Genomic DNA, 23,960 nt, shown 5'->3' on the forward strand with positions numbered 1-23,960 from the left:
ATACTAGTACAACAAAAAGATCAACGGCAAGATGGAAGGAAGCCTCTACGTCATTGTAAATCAAGTTTTTAATTTTAGTTTCTTGTGTAAAATTCGGAGTTTGTTAAGACGTCCATTATCACTGAACTAGTATAGATATTTGTTAAGGGCCAGTTGAAGGACGCCTCTGGATCCGGGTGCGAGACTTTCTCGTTCCATTGAAGACCTACAGTTATTGGTGACCTTCTGCTGTTGTCTGTTCTATGGTCGGGTTGTTGTCTCCTTGACACATTCCCTATTTCAATTCTCAGTTTTATTTGTTACATAATTGAAAAATAATGCCATGCGTCTGGCGCACTTTTCTAGATTTAACTTCATCAGGAACGGTAAATGTCAAATATTTATGAGACCCCAGTCCGTTGAAGAGCTTTACAACTGTGGAAAGATATGATCATAATAGGTTTTTAAGATTGCTTTCGATTCTTCAATTGGGAATTTATAACCCAATAATTGTATGACAATGTGCTAAAATACCAACTTCCATCGGTGTCTTATTAATTTTGCATCAAATAAATTATTTACCATTTTTAGCTTCGAGATGTTTTAAGTGTAATAATTTACAGTAAAAAAATGTTTAATTATAATAATTTGCTAAAAGCGGAAACTTAATGGAAAGAAGACAACGTTTGTAACGTATAGAGGTCAAATAAGATTAGAACCGAACTAACGAGGAACCATTAAGGGTAATTAATATAAATTAGAGTTAAAATAAAATCAATATTGCCTAGACATGAGGGTCTGGTTGGGGTCCGTCATTTCTATATAACTTTTTATACCAATTGTTTGTATTCTTCATCTAGGTTCACCGTTATTCTTCATTGATTGTTATAATGTTTAACACCTTTTTTTTTCTTTTTTCTTTTTTTTTATAACTGCATTGATTGTTTTATGTTATGCGCTTAGACTAATTAGATAATGCGCTATATAAATATTAAATATTGTAAATAATAATATTTAAACAACCCATGTTTCTGTATTGTTCATTTTTGAATTTGGCCTTTTTCCTCCATTCGTTATATTATTTGCCCTTTTTCTCTTTCTCACTTTTACACGTTATACTCTAGTCTGTAAACACTGTCTAGACCATCATACATGGTTTAATTTAATGACAATAAACGAATCACAAACTAGAACTGCACCTTATCGAGTTGGTACATCAAGTTACATTATTACTGTTTGTCGTGATGTCATTAACACATCACGTGTTAAAATGAATTTATTGTTGATGTTTACAATATACCATAAGGAGATGTGGTATGATTGCTAATGAAACAATTATCCAAAATGACGTAGTCTTAAGCCAATATAGGTTACTGTGCGGACTTCATTTTATGGACAATAAAAAATACCGTACAGTCATCTATATAAAAGAGTATTTATCTAACACTTACAAATATGGTATGATAAAACAAATTCCTGACATTCATTTAGTATCAAAAGGTAACTTGTAAACAGGTGATACATACAAATGTACAGAAGAAATACTCAATTTTTCTAGAGCATATAAATGCTCGCCGATTGAAAGGACCCACGGTAATACCAATTTCAGGAACTTTATTGTCCCGAGAAAACTTAACATTTTCCCTTTCTTTTGATCCTCCAAACGCATGAACATTGGTTTCAATAGTTGTTTCTTCACTATCATTTTATATCGTGCGACGTCTGAGGATCTTTTTATTAGTAATTTACAAACTCAGATTGTTTGCATACGTCATATTTAACTAGTCTTGATTTAAGATTTGTGTTTGTAAGATTTTATGTGAAATAAGATAAATGATTATGTGCGTAAATCAATCAGCTAATGAATGGATCTAAAATTTCTAATTTCAGGTCAAAACTTTGCAGAAAATGATGCAGGAGAGTATGTCGCCATTAAAATTTTAAAAGATGGCGTCTCGAACGAAGTGAAGGAAGATTTTGAGCGGGAAGTTGATATTATGAGTGCCTTTGATCATGAAAATATATTGAAACTGATAGGAATTATACAAAGAGGTTTGTTCAAAACAAATATATGCTTTTTATTCCAAACGTTTATCTATCCAATTTAGTTTTCTAAAAAAAATTCGCTCAAGCTCGTGATAGGGGAGTCTTACACTTTCAGTGAGATAAGAGTGTTCATTATAGCATTGAGATGAAGTACAGCAATAAAAGCGCTGCTACTTCTTAATGTGTTCTGCTGTGCATGTACTAATTTTGTGTGATGGATTGATACCCCATATCCCTTGCTTTTTCTTTTCTATTTCCTATCTAATACAGTATGTTTCTGGTTATAATTTTTAAAATTGATTTAGGAATCTATCCCTGATATTGGTATTCATTTTCGTTTTTCTTCATGCACATCGAGATATTCTATTGTTATTTTTGTTTCAAACAGAGTTTACAAATTTCACATTCTTTTGATTTTCCATTTTCTCTTACAATGCTGAAATGGAATGACATTATAACCTGTTACATGTTTTCATTTTTCGTAAAGTATCATTTGCTTTGCTTTGAATCGTATTTCAATTTCCCTGTAACTGTCCATTGTTGTAGATACCATATGTATCAAATTTTGAAATACAGAAAGTGAATTGAGTATTTAACAAATTTAAAATGGTAGCAACATGCTTTTGAAATAGCGTGTTCAGTTTATGTTATCTTTGAAAGTTTCATCTTTTTAAAATGTCAGTTTATATGGTACTGTTTATATGGTACTATCTGGGCATTCAAGTTTCCTACGCAAATCAAAATTGTCACCACAATTAAAAGTGTAGGCAAACACAAACCAATCAAATAATAAAAACTTAAACAAATATATGTGACGTATAAAGTTTTCTGACGTCAGACACACAAACCAATCAAATAATAAAAACTTGAAAAAATATATGTGACGCATAAAGTTTTCTGACGCCAGACACACACATAAATGAATGTGTTTGTAGATAGATGTTTTTGTGTTCTGTTATATTGCTCCTTTTAAAATTGTTACACGATGATGACTGCTGTACCCATATTTTGACAATTTTATTTATTGTGTCTGCTTAGTTAACGCATCATTGTAAATATAACGGAATTTGATGATACTTAGCGCTATTGAACCAGGTTTAATCCACAATTTTCTATATTTGAAAACGCCTGTACCAAGTCAAGAATATGACAGTTGTTGTTCATTCGTTTTTGATGCGTTTTGTATTTTAATTTTGCCATGTCATAATGGACTTTCCGAATTGAATTTCATATAAGTTCTTTTTTTATAAGTTCAGTTTTTTTTGTGATTTTACTTCTTGTTAGTTACAACATTAATATTTGTGAAATAATTATCTTAGAAGCCAGAAAGGCATTAAGTAAATGCAACTGCAGCAAAATACATTTATCCTTAACTTTATCATAAACAAAGTTTTTGCGTTTATCAATGTTTTTTCTACGAGACAAGTAAATATTTAGGGGTCATAGGTTAAGAAATGAAAGATTGGCTCCAAAAACAACATCTCTCTATAAATTGCATACAAAAGACAAGAAAATTGGATTGTCAAGAAATATATTTATCACCTAACAACCGCGACAAGTAATAAACAAGAAATTGACATCTCAATACAAAATAACAAACAGATAAACAACTAGTTAATTATCTTCGGAACAATTCAGTAATACGGCTATGCATATTTACAGGAATGATTTAAAAATCGCATATCATTTTTCGTATTGAACTGTCAAAATTAAGATATGCTTCACTTAATATTGTCAATTATAAGCGAATTAATGATCACATTATAATCAAACGCTTTTAACAAAACATGTTTTGGGTCAAAATTTATAACCAAGCAATGCGTATTTTCACCCTGGAAAATCGGATTTCTTTGGTTGCAAAATCATTTTCTTTTACTAAAATACAGAACTCCGAGGAAAATTCAATCAGAAAGTCCTTACATGTAACCACATGGCAAAATCAAATGACAAAAACATCAAACGATTGGACAACAACTTATATAATATATTAGTAAACTGGTCGAACAAATACGTACAAGTCCATATTTGGAAATTACCCACAAGTCATCATTAATTGAATGATTCATTGTCGTTTCTTAAATGTTAATCATGTTTTATCGTTACACATATTGAGGACAAGACCAAATTAATAATGAATTTAATTAATAGGTTCTACAAATGTATAGAAATAAGATGTGACATGATTGCTAATAAGACTTCACCACAGAATCACTTTCTGCAATAGTGTTATATCGTCGTACAAAGTGAGAGGTTTAGCGTTATAAAAGCAGATTCAATCCACTAATTTTAACTTTTAAAAATGCCTGTACTTAGTCAGGCATCTTACAGTTGTTTTCCATTCGTTCAATGTGTTTGACGATTTAATTTGGCCATTTGATGAAAAACCTTCTGTTTTGAACTTTTCTTCTTAGTTTGGTATTTTTTGTTATTCAACATTTTACTGCAAGTTTATTTTTCATTAAAGGTCCGACTGAAACGCCTTACATGGTATTTGAATATATGGTGCATGGAGACTTGGCAGATTTGCTCAGACGAAACGACCCAGCAATGCGCTCAAGTGACAGAGATATAACACTGGAAAAGGTAAGAATACGCAAATCAAGATTTTGAAGAATATATGAAAATCAGGATTTAAAAGAGTAAATGAAGATCAAGATATAAAAGAATATATGATGAAGTATATGAAAAACAACATTTAAATAGAATAGTAGTGTTCTAATAACTACACTGATAATTTCAGATAATTTTGTGAATCTACGCAAAATATTATAAAACATGTAATGAATATTTACTAGACGAAAAAAGTGTTAACGAAGATAGGTTTAATGCTGTTAATAAACCGTGTATTTCTATCAAAAGAATCATAATCATGGAACCTATATCAGGATCTGCTTACCCTTCCGGACCACCTGAGATCACCCCTAGTTTTTGGTGGGGTTCGTGTTGTTTATTCTTTAGTTTTCTATGTTGTGTCATGTGTACTATGGTTTTTCTGTTTGTCTTTTTCATTTTTAGCCATGGCGTTGTCAGTTTGTTTTAGATTTATGAGTTTGACTGTCCCTTTGGTATCTTTCGTCCCTCTTCTATATCAATGCGAGAACGAATATGAAATAGCTTTTCTTTAATGATTGCATAGTTTTAATTTTGCATTCATCAAACATACTATTATTGTATTTCTGCATATTGTTTTACATTCTCCGCATTCTCTGGGTTATAAAGATGACGAGGAAACAAGACCATACACATAAATGAAAAATGTATTTGTTAATGATATTAAGTTTAGAACAAAAGGAAATCAAATTCTAAAAATGATACAAAAATTCAAAGTGAATATCTCTAAATGTCAAACTCTTTTAGATAATAGAATTGAGAATGGAAATGGGGAATGTGTCAAAGAGACAACAATCCGACTAAATAAAAAAACAACAACAGAAGGTCACCAACAGGTCTTCAATGTAGCGAGAAATTCCCGCACCCGGAATTGTCCTTCAGCTGGCCCCTAAACAAATATATACTAGTTCAGTGATAACGAACACCATACTAATTTCCAAATTGTACACAAGAAACTAAAATAAAAATAATACAAGACTAACAAAGGCCAGAGGCTCCTGACTTGGGACAGGCGCAAAAATGCGGCGGGGTTAAACATGTTTGTGAGATCTCAACCCTCCCCCTATACCTCTAACCTGTTTTATTCCAAAGATGTAGCAATCATTAATCAGTTGCGAAACATAATCTGCAGTCATTTTATGAAGTTAACATCATATGTCACAATTAAAAAGAACAAGAAACTGGCAAACGAAGGTGTCATCCATCAGCTGAATTTATCGCACCGTTGGTAAAAAATCACGTTGTGACTGGTTTAACGCCGTCACGTGGTGCCCCCTATGAGACCGTAGGTGGATAGTAAATTTCATAGAGGGTTCATGACGCGTAAATGGTAACGTCATCTATTGATGATGTTGTGTTTCATTGTTTATTTTTCAACATAACGCAGCAGAAAAAGTCTAGCGTGAATTAAATCCATATGAATTTTACTAACCCTCTATGGATCCGTAGGGGGTCATTAGTGAACAATATATTGTATGCAGACATACTTTGAACATTTCAATGGAACATGAACATGATTTAATAGTTTTATTTACAGTATTACCTTGAATGTAAAAAGTAAATTAACAAAAATACTGAACTTCGAAGAAAATTCAAAACGGAATGTCATTGATCATATGACAAAATCAAAAGCGCAAACACATCAAACGAATGGATAACAACTGTCATATTCCTGACTTCGTACAGGCATAGAAAACGATGGATTGAACCTGGTTTATAGCTCTAAACCTCTCACTTGTATGACAGTCGCATCAAATCAATTATATTGACAACGATGCGTTAACAAAACAAACAGACATACTATAGGTAAAAATGTCAATAATAAAGAAATCAATATTGTGCTATAATCCTAATCTCACTAAAAAAATACAAACATTTCCTAAGTCCTTTTTCATTTTAACATGTGTCAAGGAAGCACAAAAATGACATATAGACCAAGCATAAAAGTAAATGTTATAGACAAGAATACACAAATTTACCCAAGTACAACAAAACAATGACATGAGGTTCTACTGTATATTTTAACTTGTCACCATAGAAAAGTAATCGGTGTGAGCTAAGGCTCCGTGTTGAAGGCCGTACCTTGACCTATAATGGTTTACTTTTATAAATTGTTATTTGAATAGAGAGTTGTCTCATTGGCACTCATATTTATCAATAAACCTTTGTATCTTTTCAGACTGACCTCATAGATATTTCTACACAGATTGCTAATGGAATGACTTATCTGACGTCCAAACATTTTGTTCATCGTGACCTTGCAACCCGGAACTGTTTAGTTGGAGAAGGATTTGTTGTTAAAATCTCAGATTTTGGGATGGCACGTGATGTGTATACGTGTGATTATTATAGGGTAAGATAACTTTGTATATCACTGCAACTTTCAACTGCAACTTTCAAGCTAAATTGTGTTCTTCGAAAGCTTTATGAATATCAAAAATCAATGAGCCAGATGTATGTCACCCATGCATAGATTACAAAAGCCGTCTTTTGCATAATTATCCGAAATTTTATTTGTTTAAGCTCTTCGTCTTCTTTTTTAATTTGACCTTTTTACTGTCTTTTAAAAAAAAATGATACTAATGAGTCCTATGCGCACAAAACCTGTGTATGGAGTACAAAATTATCAGTCTGGTATCATCGCTGTTTTGTTTGTTTTTACCATCACTGGGTTAATGCCACTGCTGGGGGTAGTTTAGTTTCAGAAGGATTCATCAGGTTATTTTGTATGACATGCTATATCATTGACATGTTTATTTTTGGAAAGAAATTGAATATAAAATGTTGAATCATTCCAAACACTTCTTTTTTCAATCCCAAAATTTAGATTGCCTTGTGTATTTTGTACATCTTGTTGAAATATTCTGAATTTTGTCTAATTGTGTGTTATTCAGTGGTTGTCGTTTGTTTGTGTGTTACATATTTGTTTTTCTCTCATTTTTTTACATAAATGAGGCCGTTAGTTTTCTCGTTTGAATTGTTTTACGTTGTCTTATCGGGGCCTTTTATAGCTGACTATATGCGGTATGGGCTTTGCTCATTGTTGAAGTCCGTACGGTGACCTATAATTGTTAATGTTTGTGTCATTTTGGTCTTTTGTGGATAGTTGTCTCATTGGCAATCATACCACATCTTCTTTTTTATATTTTGTTCAAATGCCACTGATAACTATTGTGTGAGGAAAAACATTCAGAATTAAAAGCCTGGCATCTCGCATGATTTTTTTTTACCGTAGGCCTTGAATCAATACTTAAATGTGACGTCACTCCCTGTTTTTAAGTGATTGCATGTTTTTTCATTAATATTTTGCAAATGTTTTCGATTAAACTTTCCCGGAGAAGGTATCTCCAGGTAAGAGCTTCACATGCACGAAATTTAAACGTTTCATTTCAATAATTCTTTCGTTTTAGACGTGTTTTCCTTTTTTGATATTGGTGTAAAGCGTATTCATATGAAATATTATTCTGGACAGACGAAAACTATTCACAAAACTTTGAAACGGTGGAAAAACTATTGATTTTCTTACCCTGGGAGTGGTATTTACAAAACCATTCCAAATTATGTATCCCTAATGCTATTCAACTTCGTACTTCATTCAGACCTTTAACGTTTGTTCTAATTGATCTTCACTGTAGAGTATTATGTAGACGAAATGCACAATAGGCGTACAAAAATGTAATCCTCTATCTTTAAAGTTTTTTTATATACCATATATGTATTTTTTAACAGTTTGGCAAACAGTTTTCAACAAAGCACAGAATATAACTTAAATGTTCGGCATTACACTAGATCTACCTACTATTAAAATAAACTCATCATAGATACCAGGACTAAATTTAGTATATACGCCAGACGCGCGTTTCGTCTAAAAAAGACTTATCAGTGCATCAGTGACGCTTGAATCCAAAAAAGTTAAAATGACAAATAAAGTACAAATTTGAAGAGCATTGAGGATCAAATTTACGAAAAGTTTTGCAAAATACAGCTAAGGTAATCTATCCCTGAGGTAGAAAAGCCTTAGTATATAAAATTCAAAATAATAATATCAATTCACAGCACATTTATCATAACAATATCTCACTTCGACATGTTCTCTTCGTTGATATTTGACACGAAATTTAAAAAAAATATTCGCTTAGTTAAAGAAAGATAACTCCATATTTATTTTTGAGTAACATATGTTATTTTTAAAATGTTTGTTACGGTTAATCGTGGCTTTAACTTTTTTTTATAGATTAATAGGCTGTTTTATAGTGAAAAATATTATTCATAGAAAAACATGTTGAAATAATACTATGGATCGATTCCTTTTATTAAACAAATGATATTTTTATTGAATAGGAAACCTGTTCAAAATACATTTGCAGCATTCACGGTAAAATTCTGAGTCCATAAAGTTTGAAAATTTTAGTTGGATTCTGTTGACATATAATGGTTTACTTTTATAACTTGTAATTTGGATGGAGAGTTTTATCATTTACACTCACACTACATCTTCCTATATCTATGTAAAGAAAAGTTAAACAAGACCGAAAGCAATTTTACAATCCAATGCCGTTGGACTTGTGGTTAATAGTTATCAAAGGTACCAGGATTATAATTTTATACACCAGACGCGCGTTTTGTATACATACGACTCATCGGTGACGCTCAGATAAAAAAGGTACAGAGTTAAACAAAGTGCAAAGTTTAAGGGCATTGAGTACCCAAAATTCCAAAAATGTTGTGCCTAATACGGCTTAGGTAATCTGTTCATGGGATAAAAACAAATTTAGATTTTTGAAACAGGAAATTTATAAAAGCGAGAAACTGCATATGATACTTATGCCTGAGGACTGATGTTATATTTCTTGATTACAATCTTTTTACAGAAGGAAAGGGTAACGAATGTTACCAATAAGTTGGATGTTAATATCTTAATCACAATATTTGTTTTACAGATTGGAGGGTCTGGAATGTTGCCAGTAATTTGGTTGTTAATTACTTGATCACAATCTTCTTTTTACAGAATGGAGGGTTCCGAATGTTGCCAGGACGTTGGATGTTAATTTTGTTGATTCCATTTTTTTTTACAGATTGTAGGGTCACGAATGTTGCAAGGACGTTGGATGTTAATTTTGTTAATCCCAATTTTTTTACAGATTGTAGGGTCACGAATGTTGCCAGTACTGTGGATGTTAATTTTTTTTGTCCCAATCTTCCTTTTACAGATTGGAGGGTCACGAATGTTGCCAGTACTGTAGATGTTAATTTTGTTGATCCCAATCTTCTTTTTACAGATTGGAGAGTCCCGAATGTTGCCAGAACGTTCAATGTTAATTTCTAAATTACAATGTTCTTTTATACATTAGAGGGTCACGAATGTTTCCAGTATGTTTGATGTATATTTCTTGATCACAAACTTCTTTTTACATATTGAATGGTCAAGAATGTTGCCAGTACGTTGGTCGTTATATTTCTAGATCACAATCTTCTCTTTACAGATTGGAGGGTCTCGGATGTTGCCTGTACGTTGGTCGTTATATTTCTAGATCACAATCTTCTTTTTACAGATTGGAGGGTCTCGGATGTTGCCAGTACGTTGGTCGTTATATTTCTAGATCACAGTCTTCTCTTTACAGATTGGAGGGTCTAGGATGTTGCCTGTACGTTGGTCGTTATATTTCTAGATCACAATATTCTCTTTACAGATTGGAGGGTCTCGGATGTTGCCAGTACGTTGGATGTTATATTTCTAGATCACAATCTTCTCTTTACAGATTGGAGGGTCTCGGATGTTGCCAGTACGTTGATCGTTATATTTTTAGATCACAATCTTCTCTTTACAGATTGGAGGGTCCCGGATATTGCAAGTACGTTGGATGTCTATTTCTTGATCACAAACTTCTTTTTACATATTGGATGGTCAACAATGTTGCCAGTACGTTTGTTGTTATATTTCTAGATCGAAATCTTCTCTTTACAGATTGGAGGGTCTCGGATGTTGCCTGTACGTTTGTTGCTATATTTCTATATCACCATCTTCTCTTTACAGATTGGAGGGTGTCGATGTTGCTTGTACGTTGGTTGTTATATTTCTAGATCACAATCTTCTCTTTACAGATTGGAGGGTCTCGGATGTTGCCAGTACGTTGGTCGTTATATTTCTAGATCACAATCTTCTCTTTACAGATTGGAGGGTCTCGGATGTTGCCTGTACGTTGGTTGTTATATTTCTAGATCACAATCTTCTCTTTACAGATTGGAGGGTCCCGGATGTTGCCTGTGCGTTGGATGTCTCCGGAGAGTATGAAGTATGGACGATTTACAACAGAGTCCGATATATGGGCATTCGGTGTGGTATTATGGGAAATATTCAGCTATGGTAGACAACCATATTATGGCCATTCAAATGAAGAAGTATGTGAAATTAAATATCTTTTTATTCAAATACATAACATTTTTTTCCTCTTTATTATAACATTAATGTCCATGTTAAATTGATATCATCTAGTAATAATTATCTGTTGTGTGAATAATTGATTATTATTCTTTTATTTGTCATATAAGTAACATTATACTTGTGATATAATCAAAATTAACAACAACAATAAAATAACTGAATTGAACACACACATATCTATATATATATACAAGTAAAACTAACTAAGAGTCCCCTGTCCTTAGCTCTAAAGACTGTTTAAAAAAGGAACCTGTTTTTTTCACTTGGTTTATATTAGAAGGATTTAGTAGGAATAACTAGTTTTTGAGTATCAGATAGATTTGGAAACATAGGATTATCTATTGACATGTCATTAAAAAGTTTTATACGTAAAACATTATTTTACATTAATTTGACAGTTGAGGAGAAAGTGATTTTCTTCTTTCAAGGTTTTACAAGTTGGACAGGTTCTATTGTCTCGAGGTATTTTTAGATATCTGCCCTTCTCAATGAGCAAACTATGGTCACCAATTCGAATTTTTGTAAATAAACGTCTAGTTGTCCTTGTTAAATTGCTATCATCTAGTAATAATCATCTGTTGTGTGAATAAAAGACTATGAGTAATCTCATTATTCGTACACCGAAATGGAAATAACATTACGTCAATGGTTCAATTTCCATTGTTTTGAACGTTTTAAACCAATCACCACGTTTTGGTGTAAGCTTTTAAAAAAAAATTAGAGTGCTCATTTGGATTAGAGCGTCACTGATGCGTCTTTTGTAGAAGAAACGCGCGTGTGGCGTATATACTTAATTTAGTCCTGGTATCTATGATGAGTTTTTTTACAACCACTGGGTCGATGCCACTGATGGTGGAGATTTATTTCCTCGAGGGTATCCCAAGCCCAGTAGTTAGCACTTTTTGAGCTGACATGAACTACCATTGATATGGTTATATTTATAAATTTACTGTTAACAAATTTTTAAATTTTTTGAAATAATAAGGCTTTTCTTCCTCAGGCATATATTACCTTAGTTGTAATTGGCAAAACTTATAGAAATTTTGGTCCTCAATGCGCTTCAACATGTACTTTATTTGACCTTTTGATTTTTTTTGGATTCGAGCGTCACTGATGAGTCTTTTGTAGACGAAACGCGCGTCTGGCGTATATACTAAATTTAGTCCATGTATCTATGATGAGTTTATTTACAACCACTGGGTTGATGACACTGCTGGTGGATATTTATTTCCCCGAGGGTTTCAAAAGCCAAGTAGTCAGCTCTTTTTGTGCTGACATGAATTGTCATTGGTATGGTTAAATTTATAAATTTACTGTTTACAAATTTTAGAATTTTTTGAAATATTAAGGCTTTTCTACCTCAGGCATAGATAACCTTAACTGTATTTGGCAAAACTTTGGACTTTTGGTCCTCCATGGTCTTCAACTTCGTACTCTTTTTTGCCTTTTGAACTTTTTTGGATTCGAGCGTCACTGATGAGTCTTTTGTAGACGAAACACGCGTCTGGCGTATATACTAAATTAAGTCCTGGTATCTATGATGAGTTTATTAAATTTCAAAACGGCTAATTAATTAGCCACAACGTAGGTTTCTGTTGAATGTTTTGCTATAAGGATTTTAAATATGACCTGTTCTGCAAATAGTAGTAAAAGAGGGACGAAAAATACCAGAGGGATAGTCACACTCATAAATCGAAAATAAAATGATAACGCCATGGCAAAAAATGAAAAAGAAAAACAGACAAACAATAGTACACATGCCACAACATTTAAAACTAAAGAATAAGAAACAAGAACCAAACCAAAAACTAGGGGTGATCTCAGGTGCTCCGGAAGGGTAAGCAGATCATGCTCCACATTTGGCACCCGTCGTGTTGCTCATGTTATAAGAAATACGGTGAAAAAATATTATTCGGTAGGTCACATTTATGAAAGACATGGGGTTTGTAACTGAGATTCGTTTTGCGCAGTCTTTTAGTTAATTGTCTGTAAAACAAATTGATGGAAATAAAATACCAAGTTTTCTTCTGAAATTGTGAGGACTAAATTTATCACAGATCAATTACTTCATTTGCTGACAACAATTGTATTTTCAAATATTTAAATACAAATATGTTATTGAATTGGGTTAATTTAAACTAATTACAACTATTTCCCAAAAATGCAAGTTGGTTGTTTATTATTTGCATACCAAACATGCCAAATAGAAAAACAATGAATTATTTGGTTTTATGACTAATATATGCATGTATATAAATAAATGCAACAGTAGTATACCGCTATTTAAAACTAATAAATCGATTTGAAGAAAACAAATACATTGATTTAGATGCTAGGAAATTTGGAAAAAACACAATACAGCTTAGATTGTTTAACGCATTTGAGTAAGAGTCTTCAGTAATTAATGCCCTAAAAATTTTTGTAATACGTTGAAATTCATTTTTCTGTGTTGAAACATTTCATGAATATCTAGACACATAAAACGTCAAAAGATCAGTTCAGTTTCTTGTATATTACTCCATTAATTGTGGAGCACTAATAATGTTTGAAACTGTATACAACTTATTAGAACTTTTGTTCGTAATTTATTCATGTTCTTGGATGATATGTTTATTATTGAATTTGTAGGTTGTTCGCTTTTTAGATGAAGGAATTATGTTACAACGCCCAGACGAGTGTCCATCGACAATATATCATATAATGCTGGGGTGCTGGAAGAAAAATCCAAAAGAAAGAATTCCTTACCAAAAAATACACAAACATTTAGTTGATTTCAGCAAAGAAATTTTACGTAACGTTCATCATCATCGGCCGATTCTGAGCAGTGAAAGCGATCCATGAAATCAGCTATTTGAAAATCAAAACATTACCTATTTGTAAAACATTGGAATCATTAACAAAGATCCAATGACGTAATTGGTTTACGAATTTATATCGTCATGCGTTCTCTTGGACATTACAGACGTGCTCTTAAATGTTACACAGAGAACTGTGTTATGTATCATAACATGTGTTAACATTGTAACGTGTTACCATTGTAACATGTGTTAACATTGTAACATGTGTTAATATTGTAACATGTATTGACCTTGTGACATGTGTTAACATTGCCTCATGTAACATGTATTTACATTGTAACGTTAACATTAATACATTTGTTCACATTGGAACGAGTGTTAACATTGTGACATATGTTAATATTGTGACATGTGTTAACAATGTGTAACATGTCTCATGTATTTACATTGTAACATTAACATGTGTTGACATTGTAACATGTACCATGTTTTGACATTGTAACATGTAACATGTGTTAACACTGTAACATACACTACTCAATGTAATAGTGTTATACATTGTAATAAGTTATTACTTGTGTTATACAATAATATGTGCTATTCCTGTTTTATATTATAACATGTCCTCAATATTGTTATACATGAGAAATATATAATATCATGAGTTATACATTGTCACATCATATATAACATTGTATGTGCAACACATTGTAACTTGTGTAATAAAGTGTAACAATTGTAACATGCCGATGAAAAAAACTCCATGCACACATATGGATAGCCTTACACCAATTTGTTCCTGCTACGAATCTGTATATTCAGTTTTATCAAAGGGTTAACTGAAAAATGAGTTCTTACTTATAGAAACTTTACTGTTATATTTATGTATTGTTTACCCGTTGGGAATACCGAATTCGAACATGTGTTTATTGATAACTAATTGAATATAATTTTAATTTTTCCTGCTCAAGATGTTGGTACTCTAAGCAGATTCAGGTTTCTCCAATTAATAAAAAAAAGTTGCCGTCGTGATATAGCTAATAGTGGCGCTGAACACAATCTATCAACCAATCATTCATTTTTAATAAACGACATACAAAACAGCTGTTTTATGTTTGACAGTTTGATGTGGCCTGTTTTCATATATGTTTTTATTATGAAAGTAGCCACTGCAATTGAAAACTCAATGTAGTATTTCCTTTGTTATTTATAGGTTTGTATTGTGTTGTTTTTTAGCCCCTGAAATTCATACGTTCTTTGGTCATTTAAGGTGATACACAACACTTTTAACTAAAATTAATTTGGATTGTTTCATTTTTCTTAAAATTTTGACAAAGTTTTTAATTTGACCCTTTGACAAAATCATAAAAAAAAATAAAAAAATGAACCAACCGTTTTATCAAAAAATTACGCTGCTTATATAGCAGTTTGACAAACATATATTTTGATCATTGTGAAGCTTAATATTCTCTTAACAACACAAGGTAATTAAAACGTTTAGCTGATTTCACAGAATTATCTCCCTGTAGTGTTAGGTACCACCTTAAAGACTAAATCTTTTTAAATAAAGAGCTAAAAGATTCCATTCTGATGAGAACATAATGAAACATAGAACCATTTTAGGTCTGCAGCTATAACATTTTAACTCTGAGATAAAAATATAAAAAAAGAAGAACTGTATTTATATAATAAAACTTTGTAAGACAAAACAAAGTTTATTCAAAATTCATAGGTAAATCGAAAAATAACAAAATTATCGACCTCAAAACGGAAATTCGTCAATAAAATGCCAAATTTAAAAAACAATTCACATCAAACAAATAGAAAAAAAACTGTCATATTCCTGACTAGGTACACGCATTACATGTATCTGATGAAGGAAATGGTACACCGTGTATTAAAAAAAGACGGTCAAAGTAAAATTATTTGTTAACATTCGGTTAAGTTATTTGATCATATATAATTAAGCGAAGGGATGAGTCTATATTCTGGTTTAAACTTCCGTTTTGACCTTATTTTTTTTTATAAATGTTTACTTTCGTTTGCATAAGGTTAAGTAGAGCTAAATATACTGTAAACCAACTTATTTTTGCGAGCGATTTATTTTTGCGACTTTCTCGAGTAGAAATATAACGCGAATTAAAATCTTCGCGATTATGTATAACTTAGATCTTTCATTATTCCACTACATTAAATACATTAGAAAATCGCGAAATTATACCGCCGCGAAGATAACTAGAAAGGACTAAACGCGAAATAAAGTATCCGCCAAAATAAGTTGGTTTACAGTAGTTATAACGGTTGTATTTCAGTCGGTTTTTTTTTTTGGTAGTATGACAAAAATCAAACTCGTTGACTGTTTTTCCCTGAATTGATTAATAATTTTTCTCTTTGAGGCTAGTTTGCCATTTCCTTTGAATTGTTTTATAGTTAAGTTTTTCTTTGAGTCTAGTTGACCATTTCCTGTGCATTGTGTTATTCGTAAGTTTTTCTTCGAGGCTAGTTGACTTGTTTCTTTGTATTGTGTTAAACTTTAATTTTTCTTTTTTTTCTTTGAGGCTAGTTGACCGTTTTCTCTGCATTATGTTATACTTTAATTCTTCTATCAGACTAGTTGACTTTTTCCTTTGTATTGTGTTTTATTTTATTTTTCTTTGAGGCTAATTAACTTACCTCTATATTGTGTTTTACTTTCGTTTTTTTTTATACTTGTTGACTGTTGACCGTTTCATCTGTATTGTGTTAAATTCTAGTTTTTCTTTCAGGCTAGTCGACTTTTTCCTCTGCATTTTGTATTTTTTTGTTAATTCTTCTTTGAGGCTAGTGAAGTGTGTCCGCCTCATTGTGTTATTATTTTGTTTTTCTTTGAGGCTAGTTGACTTTTCCCTCTGTATTGTGGTTAATTTTGTTAGTCTTCGGATGTAAAATTTGATGTTGGCGTCGATTGTTGAATGTTTGATACCAATTGCCATAAAAGAGGTGGAATGGACCATTTAATATAATTTGGGATATAGCCGTTTGCTTGCATAGATTCGGGAAAATCTAGGAAAAATATCTAAAAGCATATGTCATTCGATTTAACGCTTTAAATGTGCATATTAACTGTTGGTCAATTGAACAGAACAATTGTGGCGGTTACCAATAATTTTTGTCATGTTGACGGTTGGTCCAGGAACATTTGTCGTTAGTATTGAGTTGGCAGTGAACGATGAAACTTTTGCAGGTTGACAGTTGTTTAAGAAACATGATTCGTTAATACTGTTTTGACGGTCAGTCCAACATCATGTTTCTTTTGTATTCTAATTTTAATACGGGTATACCGGTCACCAAGCTTATATGATTTTTCATTGAATTGACAGAATTGTATATTTTTGTTTTTCTAAGCGTAAAACGAGGTGTCCTCATTATATATGTTATGTAGAGAAGTCACATGCCAGAAATTGAATTATTATCATTATCGTTATAGTTATTTATTGTTTTGTTATTATAAGAATGTACATTGCATACCCCCAAAATAAAGAACCACGCTATATTGACGGTCACGCGACTAACCTACTACGCGTCTGGCTTATTAAATTATCATCCTGGTACCATTGCTGGTAGACGTTTCGTCCCAGAGTTTATCACCGGCCCAGTAGTCAGCACTTCAGTGTCGACATGAATTTCACTTATATGGTCATTTTTATAAATTTCGTGTTTTCAAAACTTTGAATTTTTCTAAAAAGCTAAGGATTTTCCTTTCCTATGAATAGATTAACTTAGCCGTATTTGGCCAATTATTTTGGAATTTTTGGTCCTCACTGCTCTTCAATTTTGTACTTGTTTGGCTTTATGAGTTTTTTTTTCTATTTGAGCGTCACTGACGAGTCTTAAATAGACGAAACGTGCGTCTGGCGTATTAAACTATAACACTGCTAACTTTCTACTTATTAGTAAATTAAATGATTAATTTTCTCAAAGTCAATTATGACTATTTCGGTAGAAATTTTATTCCTTTTAAATAAAGGATAAAAACTTATAAACTACTCTAATATTAAGCACTGTTATTGTAGCATCATATGAAAAGATTAAATAACACATTAAAATGAGAAAACCAGTTTACAGTATTATTGAATATTTATTAAAATAAAAAATAAAGCTCCAAGAGAAAATATTAAAAGAAAGGAATGTTTTCCTCAAGCACCCTTATAAATTGACTTTAAAATTCGATATTGTCAATGTCATTTAAGTGCCAGTCTTTGTGAAAATCAGGCAATTTAGGTAAAAATCTAAACATAATAGAAAAAACCCACTAAGCTAATCATGCTATTTAATACTAACCATCATCCTGAGTTAAACATAATTAGTCTTTTGTTTGTTAGTGTCTGGTAATATCAAATAACTTGGTTAGAAAATTGGTTAGAATGATAGCAAATTACAGAGTTATCTCCCCTTGTTCATTAATTTCTAGTGCATTTCAACCAAATTGTATCTTCTATTACCAAAACAGAAAACGAAAATGAATTTTATTTTTGTGCATAACTACATATTATGAACTAAAATCAATGTCAAACTGGGTGGGTTTTTTTGGTCATGTTTTCACCACTGCCTGATTCTCAGGCAGACTGGAACTTAAAACATAATCTCTTGTTGATGCATCATTAACAAACTATTGAAATATTTTGAGAATATTGATTATTATTGTGTGATGACAAGTGCACACTAAAATTGAAATCCACTTTACTGTTTTTGTTATCAATTCAAAATATAATCATAGGTTAAAGTACGTACTGACTATTATAATATCAATCTTCTTTTTTTTTTTTTTTTTATCTTAGATCAATCAACTTTAATAGATGTAAACGACATAATGAGTTCCATAACAAGTGTTGTGTTTCAAAAATCTATTCCGTAGATCATGATACTGTGAAATATTTAATACAGTAACTGCACGTTCACTGACACTTATATTTGGTATCCTTTAATTCTTAATTTGTGTTTCTTGCATTTCAAAGTCTCAGAAATTTAAATATCAAATAGTGGATATACTTATTTATACGTTCACTGACGCTGATAATTATATCCTTTAAATCTTAATTTGTATTTCTTGCATTTCAAAGTCTTAGAAATTTAAATATCAAATAAGTGGATTTACTTATTTATACGTTCACTGACGCTGATAATTATATCCTTTAAATCTTAATTTGTGTTTCTTGCATTTCAAAGTCTCAGAAATTTAAATATCAAATAAGGAGATTTACTTACTTATACGTTCACTGACGCTGATAATTATATCCTTTAAATCTTAATTTGTGTTTCTTGCATTTCAAAGTCTCAGAAATTTAAATATCAAATAAGGAGATTTACTTACTTATACTTTCAATGACGCTGATAGTTGCATCCTTAAATTCTTTATTTTTGTTTCTTGCATTTCAAAGATTTTGAAATTCAGATATCAAATAAGTGGAATTACTTACACATGCTATAAGAGATGTTTGGTAATTAAAGTAGACAACACGGTTCAGTCCTGACAGAAAAAAAAACAACATATGAAATTGTTTCAATAGTTTTGATTTGATTCTTAAAGAAATGTGTGCACCACATTTTTTTTGTTATTTAGAATAGGCAGAAAAATTATTACAGTCATTTTTTTTTTTTAATTCTTAATTCAATTTTAAACCCGAGTAAATCAGGATAAAACGTTGTTGACGTAACGGTCACATGACACAGATTGTTGTTGTGTTATTTTTTTCTGAACAATCTGCACAATAGATTGGTTCATTAGCGTTGACTTATACACAAATCATGCAAATGTACACAATATGTCTTTTTGTACTGCCTTCAGATATTCAGTTAGCGAATCATGATTTTGTGTTGTATGATAACGACTCTCTCTTCCAGTTTGTGTTGACTACTGAATAGAATCAAAATTAATGTCTTTATTCACAAATAATAAGTAACATATATAGCAGTTCAAAAGTTTTTGACAAAGCTATACAAATAGACTTAATGTAGCATACATGGTGTATTAAATGAATGTTTCATAATTCATGCCTTGTTAAATACTTGATAGTAAGTTTGTTATTCAAATAAACATATTTTTTGTGTTATTATTACGTGTACTGCTTAATGTCTAAAATTGAGAATTGAAAATGGGAATGTGTCAAAGAGACAACAACCCAACCAAATTTTAAAGAGCAGAAAACAGCGGAAGACCACCGATGGGCTTATAATAGTCCCAAAAAATATGTAGAATAGTTTTTCGTGAAATAAAAAAATTAAGACGAAAAGTCTTCGATGATCGCAAAAAATAGGACGACAAACTAACAAACAGTAATACAAAAAAAAGTGACTCATTAAAAGAATCAATGTATCTAAAAATCAGAAAAAAAGATGTGGTATGATTGCCATGGAAAAACTTCCACAAGAGACCAAATTGACACAGACACTGACAACTATAGGTAACCGTACAACAATGAGCATAGCTCATACCGCGTATTCAGCTATAAAAAGCCCCGATAAGACAAGTAGACTTCAACTTATTTGTTCATTATAATAAGAGTAGAGGTGGTATGAATGCCAATCAGACAATTCTTCAGAAGAGACGAAGTTCCACAGAAATTAGCAACTATAGGTCATCGATTGGCCGCAAAAAAGACAAAGGCAAAACAATTGGAACGAGAAAACACATGGCCATTTATATGAAGAAAAAAAATGAACGAAGAACACATACATGGTATAAAATAAAATTGAGAATGGAAATGGAAATGGGGAATGTGTCAAAGAGACAACAACCCGACCAAATAAAAAAACAACAGCAGAAGGTCACCAACAGGTCTTCAATGTAGCGAGAAATTCCCGCACCCGGAGGCGTCCTTCAGCTGGCCCCTAAACAAATATATACTAGTTCAGTGATAATGAACGCCATACTAGTTTCCAAATTATACACAAGAAACTAAAATAAAAATAATACAAGACTTACAAAGGCCAGAGGCTCCTGATTTGGGACAGGCGCAAAATTGCGTCGGGGTTAAACATGTTATGTTACCCAGCAAAAAAAGACAACCACTGAATTACAGGCTCCTTGCTTGAGACAGGCACATACTAACAGAATGTGGCGTGGTTAAAATTGACAGAAAGATCTCAACCTCCTCGCCAACCTGGACAATGGTTCAACAGATGAACTAAGTAAAACAAATCAGTTGGGAAAAGCATTTATCAGCAGATGGATACAAATAGAAATATATATAAAAATACCACAGATTGAACATGGGTGACTACTTGTACATTCCAACAGCAAAAAGACAAAAAGCTGTAACACCACTTATTCGGGCCCGGCCAGAAAGCACATATCAGAAAGTAGTACATGTTTAACACAAAATAGTTCCTACGCATGAGTGTAACTTTCAAATTATGTAGGGGTATTTAGGTATTTTGGCGTCAAATGAAAGCTGAAGGATTGGTTATAATTGTAGAGGACCTTTGGACTTGTAATTTTAAATATTAATAAAACTGCACTAAATTTTTGAAAGAGGTTACATTTAGTATGTTTGTCAGATCTAAAGTACCTGTTTTGATACATCCAAAGTTCCAGGAACCAGTTCTTATTTATATGCCATTAAAGGTACGTTGATTTTTTCAGTACAAGACACCATAAAGTGTTGCTTTGACATGCAATGATTGCCACTATTTTCGAAATTAAAATGAAAGAGGTGTGTCTACTTGAATAGAAGGAAGGTAACATAGAAAGCAACGGGACCATGAATACGTGGTGTTACTTTTTCTACATTTAGTAACTGAATACCGATAATGTGTGAAACCAAAAAATATGTCTTCACTTGGAACTCCAGAGCTGAAACATGAAGACTTCAGTTTAGCAGGGACTTAACTCTAAGCTAGTTTTGGTCATTTTTGCACATAAGAACTTTACAGAAACAGTTAGTGTGAAACTGTTGTGCTCCACGACGACATGTCTTCTTAACTACAGAATGATGCATTAAAAATACAGACTGAATTTCAATGCATCACAGAATTTTGGAAAATTTTCGACATATAACACTCCCTTTCATTTTGAAAATAAAAATTCTATATCTATTAGTGTGGACCTAAAGTTGTATGACAAGTTTACTTTTACTTTTAAAAGTTTAACTTAATATAGACTTAAGAACAAAAGGTCACCACACATAACCTGTGATGGACACAAAGACCTTAAAAAGCAGGTCCTACCTATATCGTTTTGTCCTTCCAACCCTTTATACTTCTTTACCATGTACTTTTTTTCTTTTTCTTTACATACAGTTGATTGACGTTTTCGTCATACTTCGGGTTTAAAAGAATCTTTTGTTAGAGGTATTGAAAAAATCATTTATTTCCCTCAAACTACTTCATGACCAGCGGCAAATATTACAGTCATAATGCAAAATATATAGTAACAAGTGTGTGATGCAAAACATTGCTCTAGTGAAATAACAACTCCAGTTGATAGATTCTTGTTACCAAAGGAATTAGCGGGGTAGAACACGTCTGAAATAAAAAATGATGGATTTATCGATTTTTAGTGTGTAATGCCACTTTCATCAGTATGCAAACAGTAATTTTTATTATGGGAAAATACCAACGAATCGAGAGAGAAAAATTAACAATTGGAAGCATGAGACAAGTTAATAGTTCATTCATACCTATATTTTGTCGCTGGGATGCTGTCTCATTGAAGGAAACTCGCATCTATTTGTTTAACGTCAAACTTGCACACGTCTTTTGGTTATTTGTGTCGGTAGGATGCGGCTTATTGACATTTACACCACACTTGTTTTTGATGGACATTGTAAATTTTCAAACATACAGTTAAGGTGTTATTTCATATCCGATAAGCGATGAAGAGGAGACAAAAGGACCAATAGAAAGGAGAAGAAATGGTCTTATTTAAAGACAAAAATGACCTGTTTGGTCGTTCGTATTTCCGTTGTCTATAAATATAGTTCCTGCCATTTTTATGAATGGAATCTAAAAGTACTGTGTCTTTTAGGGGGACATCAATGGCTTAAAATGATTAGTTATGCTTTTTTTGTAGGGAAGATTACCCTCATTTTTGAAACATTATTTTATTTTTCAGATGGCATTGTGGATAACAGTGTCAGATTTGTATGGATGGCAAATCTGTCTATTCAACAAATGAAAAAGAAAATTGAATGTTAAAATATGCAACTTTTCCTATGTGTCTATTGGCACCATTTAAATATCTAAGCAGTTTAAATGTGTTGATAATTGAGTATATGTCAAGATGCTCAAGAGATTTTCAATATTTTTTCTTCATTAAGTAACTGAATACCGATCATGTGTGAAACCAAAAAATATGTCTTCACTGGGAACTCCAGAGCTGAAACATGAAGACTTCAGTTTAGCAGGGACTTAACTCTAAGCTAGTTTTGGTCATTTTTGCACATAAGAACTTTACAGAAACAGTTAGTGTGAAACTGTTGTGCTCCACGACGACATGTCTTCTTAACTACAGAATGATGCATTGAAATACAGACTGAATTTCAATGCATCACAGAATTTTGGAAAATTTTCGACATATAACACACCCTTTCATTTTGAAAATAAAAATTCTATATCTATTAGTGTGGACCTAAAGTTGTATGACAAGTTTACTTTAACTTTTAAAAGTTTAACTTAATATAGACTTAAGAACAAAAGGTCACCACACATAACCTGTGATGGACACAAAGACCTTAAAAAGCAGGTCCTACCTATATCGTTTTGTCCTTCCAACCCTTTATACTTCTTTACCATGTACTTTTTTCTTTTTCTTTACATACAGTTAATTAACGTTTTCATCATACTTCGGGTTTAAAAGAATCTTTTGTTAGAGGTATTGAAAAAATCATTTATTTCCCTCAAACTACATCATGACCAGCGGCAAATATTACAGTCATAATGCAAAATATATAGTAACAAGTGTGTGATGCAAAACATTGCTCTAGTGAAATAACAACTCCAGTTGATAGATTCTTGTTACCAAAGGAATTAGCGGGGTAGAACACGTCTGAAATAAAAAATGATGGATTTATCGATTTTTAGTGTGTAATGCCACTTTCATCAGTATG

At 31.9% G+C, this 23,960-nt stretch overlaps 1 protein-coding gene across 3 annotated transcripts in view; it reads left to right on the plus strand.

The window, feature by feature from the left end:
- The window catches only part of LOC134694831 (BDNF/NT-3 growth factors receptor-like), a 129,863-nt gene extending 114,410 nt beyond the window's left edge, over positions 1 to 15,453 (plus strand). For all 3 annotated transcript variants that reach the window (XM_063555897.1, XM_063555899.1, XM_063555898.1), the window contains exons 5-9: positions 1,870 to 2,031; positions 4,490 to 4,608; positions 6,815 to 6,988; positions 10,876 to 11,034; positions 13,706 to 15,453. In XM_063555897.1, coding sequence (XP_063411967.1) covers positions 1,870 to 2,031; positions 4,490 to 4,608; positions 6,815 to 6,988; positions 10,876 to 11,034; positions 13,706 to 13,918 — 827 coding nt within the window. In that variant the 3' untranslated portion in view covers positions 13,919 to 15,453. The remainder of the gene's footprint in view (positions 1 to 1,869; positions 2,032 to 4,489; positions 4,609 to 6,814; positions 6,989 to 10,875; positions 11,035 to 13,705) is intronic.
- The last annotated feature ends 8,507 nt before the right edge of the window (positions 15,454 to 23,960 follow it).

This window comes from Mytilus trossulus, chromosome 13, assembly GCF_036588685.1.
Source record: "Mytilus trossulus isolate FHL-02 chromosome 13, PNRI_Mtr1.1.1.hap1, whole genome shotgun sequence".
In the NCBI taxonomy this organism is placed as follows: Eukaryota; Metazoa; Mollusca; class Bivalvia; order Mytilida; family Mytilidae; genus Mytilus; species Mytilus trossulus.